The sequence below is a fragment of the Adiantum capillus-veneris genome, chromosome 7, assembly GCF_014529385.1.
Source record: "Adiantum capillus-veneris isolate H3 chromosome 7, ASM1452938v2, whole genome shotgun sequence".
Lineage (NCBI taxonomy): Eukaryota > Viridiplantae > Streptophyta > Polypodiopsida > Polypodiales > Pteridaceae > Adiantum > Adiantum capillus-veneris.
The window spans coordinates 37,699,942-37,712,979 of NC_140937.1; the positions used below are offsets into that span (position 1 = coordinate 37,699,942).

Here is a 13,038-nt window from a genome sequence, read left to right on the forward strand (position 1 = left end):
CTCTATCCCTTCCTTTAAGGCCTGAGCTGTTAACATTTCTGTTCCTCTAAAAATTCAATTACCTCTAAAATTTTGGTTTTTGATTTTGTTATTTTGGTGATGGACAACCGTGAGGTGATTGTTCTGAGCTTTGCAGGACGCTTTTCAGACGTCGTGCGCCAGCGAGGCACACGGACGGCATTGCGGCAGAAGGGAAGTCTCCGAGGCAGGTGCTGGATGAATGACCAACAGGTGATAGTCTATAGACCTGGAGGTCGTGAGTAAGGTAGGCAGACAACAGTGCGGGCAAAAGGACAGGGGACCAATGACGAGACCAAAGGAGGTCCACGGGGGAAGACGAACGTGAGCGTATTGTGTGCACGTGAAAGCAAGTTCAAAGGAGGCTCTCTCTCTCTCTCTCTCTCTCTCTCTCTCTCTCTCTCGATTTGGAAATTGGAAGTGATGATGAGAGCCTGAGCGTTGAGGGGCTTAATCTGCAGCCGGACGAAGCCGTGAGAGGCCGCATTGAGCTGTGACGGCGAGAAATATTGGGCTGCTTCTGTGCCTGCATCACTCAGTACGTCTGCGTGCAGCTGCAAAGTAGTCTTTGCAAGACATGCTTCTTCTTGGGCTGCTCTACTCATCACATCCCCACTTTCGAATCAATTAGTAGGCGAAGGCAGCAGCTATAATAAGCATCCTAGAGTCTAGACTCTTACCTCTTTGCCCAATTTGCACAAACCGGCTTCTCAAGCTCTCAACTTCAGCAGCTGATTTATGGGTATCCCTCACTAATCAAGCCTGCCTACACGTCGGACATGTGCTCTTGAGTCTTACCGCTACCCAATGCCCAGTGCCCACTCTAGTAAAAAGCTGCCCAGCTGCATGAGTAGTACGTCGCTGCCTTTGCTAGTATTCGCCTCAGTTAGTAGTTATCGACTCCAGCTAGTCACATCAGAGGTTGGGATCTCTGGCGAAGTTCACAAATAATTTATACGTATATTGTACGCAGAGAGAGAACCCGTCCTTCACGTCCCAGCCTGATATTCAAAGCAAAGCAGGGAGCCTATTTATTTTGTCCTTGTGCACTTATTATAATACCAGACACTAATCACTCAATGATCAGTAGAGCAAAGAGTGTTGAATTCTGCTGCTCTCTCTCTCTCTCTCTCTCTCTCTCTCTCTCTCTCTCGTGCGATTCCTGAGCTTAGCGATGTCCTAAGCACCTGTCCCATCGGCGACATCCTTCACGCCCCGGGTGAGATGACGTCAGCCGTCATCTCACCCCATCAAAGCACTGGCTCAAGACCCCCTAATATCTGGGCCTCTGGCGTGCTCCCCCACCAAGCACTCGTGCAAAGTAACTGCCCTATCTTGCATGGCGGAGGCCTCAACGACTTCGACCCAAGCTCTTTCTCTCCACACAACCCTTTAGCTACTACCCTTCTTCAAGGCATCGATCTTCACATCCCCCTCATCGGCAGTCCAAAGAAGCTTGAAGCTGCAAGGCTGCTACGACATGACTTCGATTTCTTCTCCCAGCAACCAACTCCCCCCCAACATGCAGGTGAACCTTCGGGTCTTACTGAAGGCCATGCCGCTCCAACCACCCATGGCCCTTCTACGGTCCCTCAACATGGAGAAAGCAGTGGAGCTGCTGCTGCAGGAGGCGGTCAACCGAATGGAGATGGTAAGCCATATGTTATTTTGCCTGCTCTTCAGGTTAGAAAAACTCAGAATGATTTGGAAAACAGGGTCCTGATAGGGCTTCTTGCTGGTCCTCGCCCACCAGCAGATGTTCTACGTGGGTTGATTCGAAACCAATGGGGGGCAATAGGAGCAAAAGTCGAGACCATACAGGCTCTCCCCAAAAACCAATATCTGTTTGTGTTTAAAACCGCAGACATGGCTTTCAGAGTGCTAAGCACAGGCCAATGGTTGTTGCGAGCGACCCCCCTCTGCCTCTTTAAATGAAATAAAGACTACAAAACCGAGAGCGATGCCCTTAACCACTTCCCAGTTTGGGTGGAGTTCCCGAACCTTCCCCTGCACTATCATAATCATCTCAGGCCCATAGGGGCTCAGCTAGGCAAAGTATTAGGGGGCCGACCCAAAGGTAGAAAATTGAGGAAATTGTGGGGAAGGTGCCATGTGGCAATGGGATAGTCCGACATAGGGGAAAGAGGGCTCAAAGGAAAGGGTATATAGGGCAAGTTGGGAGCCCATTTGGGTTGTATCACTTGAGAGGAGCTTGGGAGGAGGTTGGCTATGGGGGCTCATGGACTGGGAGCATTTTTGACTTGACACCAGCTTCTCAGGCGCTTGTCCCATTTTTTGGTCCACTAAACACTAGCTCCCACCCCTTTTTCTTGGCCGAAAAGTCACCAGCTGCCCCATTTCCTATCCAAATGAGGCAAAAAATGAACCAATTAAATAGAGCCTTATCGATTGAGGAGAGAGAAGAAATCTTTTGTAATATAAGACAAAAAGAGGCCCCATTTTATAGCTACAACTCTTTGCAACACCTGCAAACTTTTCAAAGAGCTCATTTTTTAGCAAGAGAGAGTACACCCCCAGCTTCGAATGGCCATATATCTCTCATCTTTTATCCTTTTTAGCCAATGGATACTCTACGCACGTCTACTTGAGATGAGCTACGCCCTTAAGTCCTTGATTTATCCTAATTCTAAGTGTGCTTCATGCTAGAAGTGTTCTTCATAAATATTTACAGGCGCTTATTACACGTGGTTTCGGTTTTGCAATAGTTCTTCCTCCTGACACTGTGACTCGTGCAAGGCTATAGAGGCACTCATTTTCACTACAACATAACATCAAGATATCGATGCAGTATATATCGACGGCCATACCTTTCCACGCGGTTATCGACATACTTTCATCCCGTCGATATATGCGTCGGAATATCCGTCGATATGCGCGTGGAAGTACGCTCTGCAAATATCAAATCCTGCACAAGCGTAGGATATGTAATGAGCATGTACACAAGTACGGAGAGTTTGCTAGAGAAACCGTACAGAATCTACGATACGACTCCTACGGAACGGGCATTGATTTTCGCGACATAGCACCTACATTTGAGAGAGAGAGAAAAAGGATTATGCGTGAAGTTCCGACCAATATAGAGCCAAGGATGGAAGCAGAAAAGGGCTTACAGACAGAAGACAACGTCATGGAGGAGATGCTGGATGCTTTCTTCTAGACAAGCGAGGAGAACGCTAACCAAGCAGCACTAGAAGCCGTGCGCCTATCTCCTGAAGACATGTTGAGGAAGTTGGCATGTCAACCAATCTATGAAGGCGCCAAAATATCTGTGATTCGTACTTGTCTGGCGTTTTTGAATCTTCAGTCAGTGTACGGGTGGTCAGATGCAAGCGTCACTGCTTTGTTTAGGTACGTAATTTACAAAAGACATTTTTCAATATCAACGGTGACGTGCTTGGGGAGCTTTTAATTTAATGTGTCTTAAACAGGTTGTTGCGGGAACAACTTCTCCCGGCTGGCAATGAAATGCCCCCCTCCAGGCCAGACGCAAAGCAACTATTGACCTCAGTTGGCTTGGACTACAACAAGATTCATGCATGTCCAAATGATTGCATTCTTTTTCGCAATGAATTCGTAGATTGTCTATCGTGTCCTAAGTGCGGAGCAATGCGCTACAAACAAGATGCGGTTGGCGAGACAGTGGCAACTAAAGTGTTGCGGCATTTTCCTATTATTCCTAGGATAGAAAGCATGTTTCATTGTGGTTCCATTGCAAAGTTGATGCGGTAGCATTCTACGAATAGATCCACTGACGCAACATTTAGTGTGCCCGCTGATTCAAAGGCTTGGAGGCACATTGAAGATACCTGGCCACATTTTAAGAGTGAACCACGCAATTTGCGTTTGGGCATGGCAATGGATGGAGTCAATCCATTTGGCTTGAGAAGCTCGTCATGGAGGACTTGGCCTGTGTGCCTTATCAATTACAACCTCCCGCCGTGGCTTTCCATCAAGAAGGGTCATTTGATATTAAGCTTGATTGTACCTGGTAAGTTAAAGGCAAAAAACATGGATGTTTATCTAGCTCCACTAGTTGATGAGCTCCAGGAGTTATGGCATGGGATCGACATAGCAGATGCGGTTGAACCAGTAGGACAACAGCATGCAAGTATCCATAGACTTCTTATGTGGACTATGCATGATTGGCCAGGATAAGGAGAAGCTTCTGGTAATGGTTCTTGATTTAAAAAATTCTCGCTATTCGCAAGCACTTTGCCTTGGCCTGAATCATGCTTTAATATATGCAGGGCTAACAACTTCGGGATACAATCCATGTCCAATTTGTGGGTCGTCTTTGGATGTGCGCTATTCTCTCTCTCTTCAAAAGACAATTTATCAAGGCCACCACCGTTATCTTTCAGATGGCCATCACTTGCGCGAAGGTCAGCTTGGTCGCATTGAATGTTGTCCATGCATGTACAAGAGTGGCATCGTCGATGGAAGCAACATGAGGGGCAACCTGTTCCAAAAATGAAACGTTTGTCCATTCTCCATACGTTGCCATATTGGGGTGATCTACTAATTAACCTTTGCTGGATCCAATGCATATATTCAAGAATGTGGGAGAGCTCCTCTGGAAGACAATCATGGGAATGAAAGACAATCGAGCTTCACGAGATGATTTGCAGTCAGTTGAAAAGATGCCAGAGCTGTGGCCTTTCACCAATGCAGCTGGCCAAACAAATCTTCCAAGAGCGCCATGGGTATTGCTAAAAAGCGAAGAGCGACAAGTTAAAAGGGTGATTTCTGAGTTCAGGATGCCAACAGGATATATGCGATGTCTCAAGACAGCATTCACCCGTGACGATCAACTGTCAGGACTGAAATCGCACGACTGGCATAAGTTCTTGCAATTCATTCTTCCAATTGCGATCAAGGGGTGTTTAACGGAGGAAGTGCAGACCTGCATATACAAGATATCAGAGCTAGTGCGGTGGATCTCTTTCAAGGAGATACGAGAGGAATCTATTGCAGTCGCAAGGGTTAACTCCATTGAGGCAGTTTGCATGATTGAGAAGTATCTACCCAAGAGCTGTCAAACTATCCAAATGCACTTGCTCGTCCATGTAGTAGATGAGGTTGCAGTGGCAGGTACAGTCCACAGCCGTTGGATGTTCTTTCTAGAGCGGTTCATGACTACAACACTACATGAAGATATCGACGTGTATATATCGACGGCGATGCTTTTCCACGCGTATATCGACGACATTAGTGGGCATCTCTATACGCGTCGCTATACACGTCGCAATGTGCATCAATATACGCGTGGAAAGGCTTTTATTTGCCACGCGTATAGCAACGCCTACATCGACGCGTATAGAGACGCAAAAAAATTTGGGAGAAAAAAGCGAAACCCGCACGCAGGGGCCATTTTCGCCTGCTCAAGTCTTGGCCGAAACCTGCTGCGCAGGTATTATGTCCATCTCCACCCTCCCCAACCTCTCTCTCTCTCTCTCTCTCTCTCTCTCTCTCTCTACCTCTACATCGTGTGTGTGTGTGTAGGAAAGAGAGAGAGAGAGAGAGAGAGAGAGAGAGAGAGAGAGAGAGAGAGGTGTGTGTGTGTGTAGAGGAGAGAGGGAGAGAGAGAGAGAGAGAGAGGTGTGTATGCGTGTCTGTGTAGGAAATAGAGAGAGAGAGAGAGAGAGAGAGAGAGCGGTGTGTGTGTGTGTGTGTAGAGAGAGAGAGAGAGAGAGAGAGAGAGAGAGAGAGAGAGAGAGAGAGAGAGAGAGAGAGAGAGAGAGAGAGAGAGAAATGTGTGTGTGTGTGTAGGTAATCAAAGAGAGAGAGAGAGAGAGAATTAATGTATTCTTAGGAAATTAAAATTAAAGAGAGAAATGAAATGAAATGTTATATTAACGTCTTCGAAAGGCCAAAGTGACCTATGAGACATGAGACAAGAAAGTTACAATGTGATGGATCTGATACAAAGTCAGAGTAAGAAGATGACAAAATAAAATATTATGGAATCCTAAACTGTTGGGTGTGGACTAAACGGCTAAACGAGCTAGTTGGGATAGGTAGATCTCCTCCATGGTCAGTACTCTGACCCGGCGTTGTGCATGTCGAGCCAAAGTAACCTAGCTAGATCCTCTGATGCAGCCTCTATCGATGTTGTGTAGTCCTCCGCAGTCGTGAGCGTCTAGATCTCCCTAGATCAGTCGCTCGTTCGATCATTAGAGAGATAGGGAATTAGTTGAGAGCGAGAGAGAGAGAGAGAGAGAGAGAGAGAGAGAGAGAGAGAGAGAGAGAAAGAGAGAGAGAGAGAGATAGGAAATAGAGAGATAGAGAAAGAGAGTTATATATATATATATATATATATATATATATATATATATATAGAGAGAGAGAGAGAGAGAGAGAGAGAGATAGGGAAGTGCAGCTCCAGGAGTTATGGCAGAGAAATAGGAAAATAGAGAAATAGAGAGAGATAGGAAAATAGGGAAATAGAGAGAGAAAGAGATAGCGAGAGCGAGATCGAGAGAGAGAGAGAGAGAGAGAGAGAGAGAGAGAGAGAAAAAGAGAGATAGAGAGAGAGAGATCGAGAGAGAAAGAACGAGAGATAGGGTACGTAGACAGAGAAGAAACTATGGAACTAAAAGAGGCAACGGGGTTTTGCCTGCTACATGCATTGCCATGTACACCTGGGAGTGCACGTATGTGTCTACCCATATAGGATTTGACCAATAAAGACAAGATTTTGACCGGTGGTCCTGATCTCCATACACCTCTGGACCGAGGTGTACGGAGATTGGGCAAGACTAGAGAATGCGAGGTAGTTTACATTATGAGGAGTATATATATATATATATATATATATATATATATATATATATATATATATATATATATATATATATATATATATATATATATATATATATATATATATATATATATATATATATATATATATATATATATTAAAACAACATTCATAATCATTGTAGATGGCAACGTCATCAACTAACATGGAGGAAAAGATTGCATGCTCATGCACGCTCTGCAAGTATCAAATCCTGCGCAAGCGTAGGATATGTAATGAGCATGTGCACAAGTACGGAGATTTTGCTAGAGAAACTGTACAGAATCTGCGATACGACTCCTACGGAACGGGCATTGATTTCCGCGACATAGCACCTACATGTGAGAGAGAGAGAGAGAAAAAAGATTACGCGTGAAGGTCCGACCAATATAGAGCCAAGGATGGAAGCAGAAAAGGGCTTACAGACAGAAGACAACGGCATGGAGGAGATGCTGGATGCTTTCTTCTAGACAAGCGAGGAGAACGCTAACGAAGCAGCACCAGAAGCCGTGCGCCTATCTCCTGAAGACATGTTGAGGAAGTTGGCACGTCAACCAATCTATGAAGGCACCAAAATATCTGTGATTCGTACTTGTCTGGCGTTTTTGAATCTTCAGTCAGTGTACGAGTGGTCAGATGCAAGCGTCACTGCTTTGTTTACGTACGTAATTTACAAAAGACATTTTTCGATTGCAACGGTGACGTGCTTGGGGAGCTTTTTAATTTAATGTGGCTTAAATAGGTTGTTGCGGGAGCAAATTCTCCCGGCTAGCAATGAAATGCCCCCGGGAGGCCAGACACAAAGCAACTATTGATCTCAGTTGGCTTGGACTACAACAAGATTCATGCATGTCCAAATGATTGCATTCTTTTTCGCAATGAATTCGCAGATTGTCTTTCGTGTCCTAAGTCGGAGCAATGCGCTACAAACAAGATGCGGTTGGCAAGACAGTGCCAGCTAAAGTGTTGCGGCATTTCCCTATTATTCCTAGGATAAAAAGCATGTTTCGTTGTGGTTCCATTGCAAAGTTGATGCGGTGGCATTCTACAAATAGATCCACTGACGCAACATTTAGGGTGCCCACTGATTCGAAGACTTGGAGGCACATTGAAGATACCTGGCCACATTTTAAGAGTGAACCACGCAATTTGCGTTTGGGCATGGCAATGGATGGAGTCAATCCATTTGGCTTGAAAAGCTCGTCATGGAGGACTTGGCCTGTGTGCCTTATCAATTACAACCTCCCGCCGTGGCTTGCTATCAAGAAGGGTCATTTGCTTTTAAGCTTGATTGTACCTGGTAAGTTCAAGGCAAAAAACATGGATGTTTATCTAGTTGCACTAGTTGACCAGCTCCATGAGTTATGGCATGGGATCGACATAGCAGATGCGGTTGAACCAGTAGGACAATAGCATGCAAGGATCCATGGACTTCTTATGTGGACTATGCATGATTGGCCAGGATAGGGAGAAGCTTCTGGTAATGGTTATTGATTTACAAAATTCTCGCTATTCGCAAGCCCTTTGCCTTGGCCTGATTCATGCTTTAATATATGCAGGACTAACAAGTTCGGGATACAATGCATGTCCAATTTGCGGACAGTCTTTGGATGTGCGCTATTCTACCTCTCTTCGAAAGACAATTTATCAAGGCCACTACCGTTATCTTCTAGATGGCCATCACCTATGCGAAGGCCAGCTTGGTCGCGCCGAATGTTGTCCTATGCATGTACAAGAGTGGCGTCGCCGATGGGAGCGACATGAGGGGCAACCTGTTCCAGGAATGAAACGTTTGTCCATTCTCCATACTTTGCCATACTGGGGTGCTCTACTAATTAACCATTTGTTGGATCCAATGCATATATTCAAGAATGTGGAAGAGCTCCTCTGGAAGACAATCATGGGAATGAAAGACAATCGAGCTTCACGAGATGATTTGGAGTCGGTTGGAAAGATGCCAGAGCTATGGCCTTTCACCAATGCAGCTGGTCAAACAAAACTTCCAAGAGCGCCATGGGTATTGCTAAAAAATGAAGAGCGACAAGTGAAAAGGGTGATTTCAGAGTTCAGGACGCCAAGAGGATATATGCGATGTCTCAAGACAGCATTCACCCGTGACGATCAACTGTCAGGGTTGAAATCGCACGACTGGCATAAGTTCTTGCAATTCATTCTTCCAATTGCGATCAAGGGGTGTCTAACGAAGGAAGTGTGGACCTGCATATACAAGATTTCAGAGCTAGTGCGGTGGATCTCTTCCAAGGAGATACGAGAGGAATCTATTGCAGTCGCAAGGGCTAACTCCATTGAGGCAGTTTGCATGATTGAGAAGTATCTACCCACGAGTTGCCTAACTATCCAAATGCACTTGCGCGTCCATGTAGTAGATGAGGTTGCAGTGGCAGGTACAGTCCACAACCGTTGGATGTTCTTTCTAGAGCAGTTCATGAAAACACTTAAGGGTTTTGTTCGCCAAAAAGCGCATCCAAAGGGGAGCATGGCAAACACTTAAGGGTTTTGTTCGCCAAAAAGCGCATCCAGAGGGGAGCATGGCAGAAGGATGGCTGGTGCAAGAGTCTCTTGTATTGACGACAGAATTTCTATCCGTTTCTGACCCAAAAATGCCTCGACTGTGGAGTGATGAGGAGGATGCAAGACTGGTGGGAGAGGAGCCGCAAGGGCAAGGGGTGCCGAAGAAAATGAACCTGGTCATGCGAGAAAAGATCATGAAGTTCTGTATACTAAATTCAGCGCCGATGCAAAAATGGCTTGAAAGGTACGAAGAAGAGAAAGAGAGACGCAATCTAGAGCGACAGGATTTCAGGCGAAGTCGAACAACTAGAGGCTTACCCGTGCCAGACTATCTCGCTCCTCTACCTGAAGTCCCTACAATGGCATGGTTGGACAAGACAGTGAGAGCAGCTCGACAGATCGGAGAACCCATATCTCTAGAAGAGGAAGAGCTGGCTATTGGATGTGACTGGAAGTATCATACATACATGGCACTGTGGTCGCATGGAAAGCATTTTAGAACACAACAAATTGACAGCAGAAGAAACACGTTTGACAGTGGGGTAATGGTTAGTTTCATGCAAAAGAGCAGGGCCAGTGCTAGAGACACAAATGAGAGCACTAGCAACCTGGATCACTGTGGTCTGGCGTCAGATATCCTGAAAGTAAGCTTCAGGCGGTTTGAGATGTTTTTGTTGGATGTGAAGTGGTTCAAGGTGATTACTTCTGGTCGCAATGCAACGGTACGCAGAGATGGAAACAAACTTGTGCAAATAGATTCTACAAAGATTTGGACAGATGCGAGCGACACATTTGCTCTCCCCGAACATTGCGAGCAAGTGGTCTTTGTACCGGACCCTCGAGAGCGACAATGGTGGTTTGTGGTTCAAGTTGCTCCAAGAAATAAACAAGTATTTGAAGGGCAAGATCTCCTAGAGGAAAGTCAGACAGACGACGTCCATACTACTGTGACATTAGATGAGATGGACGAAGGTATGGCAGAGGAAGCTGACAGATATACGAGGGATGATGCAGACGAGCCAGAATTGACACTTGTAGATGAAGATGCAATGGATGAAGACAATCTGCCAGAACGAGTTGGGACAGAGTTATGTTTGCAATTAGAGATAGACGATGATACGGTGCAAGATCTTATCGATGATGCCTCACTCGTCGAGGCCTAGGCCTGTAAGTGTTTGTGTGAAGAATTTGATTTAAAATTAAGATTAAAGTTAATTTAAACAACTGTGTTCTGACGCTTTATTTTACTTTCTTTGTGCAGGACTTTAGTATGGCAGACGAGATTCCAGATCCCGCTTCCATGAGTGCAGATGCATTCATGGGCTTCGTTACACGGATGACGCCTGCTCAGATGACAGAGGCTTCTCAGTACTGGGTAGCCAGAGGCACGGGTACTACGCCTCCGAGCTTCACACCCAAGGGTCCGACGCCTAGGGGGGGGACGCCTACGAGGTTCAGGACGCCTATGGGTACAACGCCTTCTTCTCCCATCACGGCCGCTTCGACACCTAGGGGTGGGGCAGAGGCGAATACGTCCTCATCTCCGTAGCACAGGCGCACTCACCGATCTCGAAGATCGTCAGGTGGAGGTGGTGGTTGCTGTGGAGGAGGGTCCACAGATGCTTTGACCCCTCCTCGCTCACGACCCCTATCCTACCCAGGCACACCTCTTGACACACCTCGGACACCTTGGGTGGCACACGATTCTAGTGCCTCCAAGCTCTATACTGTATGGGGAGATTGTTCTGTTGACATGGATAGAGTCGGGACTGAGATACGACAGCGGATTCGCCAGCTCGTGGAGCTGCAGTTTTCGACCAACATTCTGACGTCTTGGGATCAGCAAGAAAAGGAAAAAGTCACTTACATAGTGGAGACCATCCTGAGAGACTACGAGCCTACTCCGGGTTCTTCCATTGTTCCAGTGCGGTGGATCAAGGGTGTTGCACGGGACACCTTGAATTAAACGTCGACGAGATGCAGCTCGGAAGGCTTTGAGGACCGGCTCGCCGAAGCCTTCGGGCATCCCACATGAGACGTGGCTGCAAATCTGGGAGGATGAGCGGACAGCGGCCACGTGGTTCAGACAGTAGCGTGAGGCCGCGCAGGTACGATAGATAACTAGGGGGACATCTCATCTTGGCAGCGGAGGCTTCGACACCTTTCGCTATGAGTTTGTGAGTTTCTAATCCAATCTTAACTATGGAGTTTTTTAAAACGCGATGAATCATGTATTCTTATTACTTTGATTTTTGTATAAACGCAGAATCTTGCGATGCATCGAGCTCCGACATGCGAGGAGGAGTCAGATGGATATCGCAGAGGTATCTATGAAGTACTGAATGATCTTGAAGCTTCAGGAGAGCCTGTAGACTGGGAGGCCTTACAGTCTCGCTGATCGCTTGAGGTGAGACGTTAATATGTGTAAGTTGATTTAATTAAGTCAGCATATGTGAAGTAATATCAATACTAATTTTGTGAGTTGTACTATGTGCAGGTTGCGACGCCTAGTCATTGGTGGACCAGATTTTATATATATGCTTTGTGAGACACAGACACGCTTCTGTGTCTCTTTTTTGTACAAACAGTTAGTGTTCAGACAGTTATTGTTTCCCTTATGGTTATGATTATTGTCATTGTCATTGTATAGACAATTATTGTTTCTCTTTCTGGTTATGCTTATGGTTATTGTTAATTTTGTTTATGGTTATGGTTATCTGCATTATGGTTTTGATCAAAGTGGTTATAGTCGGTTATGGTTTTAAGTTATAGTTATGCTGTTAAGTTATGGTTATGGTTCGTTATGGTTATAGTTCGTTATGGTTATAGTTCGTTATGGTTATGCTTTTCAGTTGGTACGGTTGTCTTTCATTGGCCTTAAATCTCATGTGAGATCCTACATGGATAGCATGTAGGAGGCGTATACATGATATGGGTTTTTTTGAAAAGTTTATGTAAAAACAAAGGGAACTCTGCCGAAATTTCTGCGCGCGGGAGCATGGTTGATATTTTGGTGCAGCTCGCTTTCTTGGGCAGAGGGCAGGAAGTCTGGCTATGGCTGTGTCCATCTTTTAACTGGGCATAGGCCAGGCTACCTGCCCTCTGCCCAAGATTTTTTTTTTTTGTTATGGTCGTCGCTATGTGCGTGGAAATCTGCGTCGCTATATGTGTGGCAAACTGCGTCTCTATACACGTCTATACCTGCGTCGCAAATAGCGACTGGTTTCACAGCGACGCGGATAGCAACGCGTATAGCAACGCGCCGCGTCGATATCTGCGTCAATGACACCTTATTTTGTTGTAGTGACCCCTACTGAGATGTAACCATCTCTCCTCTTAATCCCTTACTGAGGTAATTCTAGAAGCATTATTGCACATTTCTCTTTGGTAGACCGTCTCCTTTTGGACCCCTATTGAGATGCAACCATTTCTCCTTTTGATCCCTTGTTGAGATAGGTCTAGAAGCACATATCTATATCCTAACTCTTGTTCCCCTTTTATCTTTCCATATTAAATGATCAGTTTAATAGGATAAAATCATATGGTAAAATTAGATATTATATTTTATGACAAAATCTGTGGAAACTTGTCTATATGAGAGAGAATAGAGCTGATGGAAAATTATAATCTCGATTGCATATTCAGGAGTATAAATAATAGTGATC

At 45.5% G+C, this 13,038-nt stretch overlaps 1 protein-coding gene across 1 annotated transcript; it reads left to right on the forward strand.

Moving 5' to 3' along the window:
* The first annotated feature begins 471 nt into the window (after positions 1-471).
* LOC147453702 (uncharacterized) lies at positions 472-12,059 on the forward strand. Its single transcript, XM_086517180.1, has 3 exons — positions 472-1,669; positions 11,640-11,780; positions 11,871-12,059. The coding sequence occupies exons 1-2, from the start codon at positions 1,499-1,501 to the stop codon at positions 11,769-11,771; spliced, it is 303 nt and encodes a 100-aa protein (XP_086373306.1). The 5' UTR covers positions 472-1,498; the 3' UTR covers positions 11,772-11,780; positions 11,871-12,059.
* Positions 12,060-13,038: the final 979 nt, after the last annotated feature.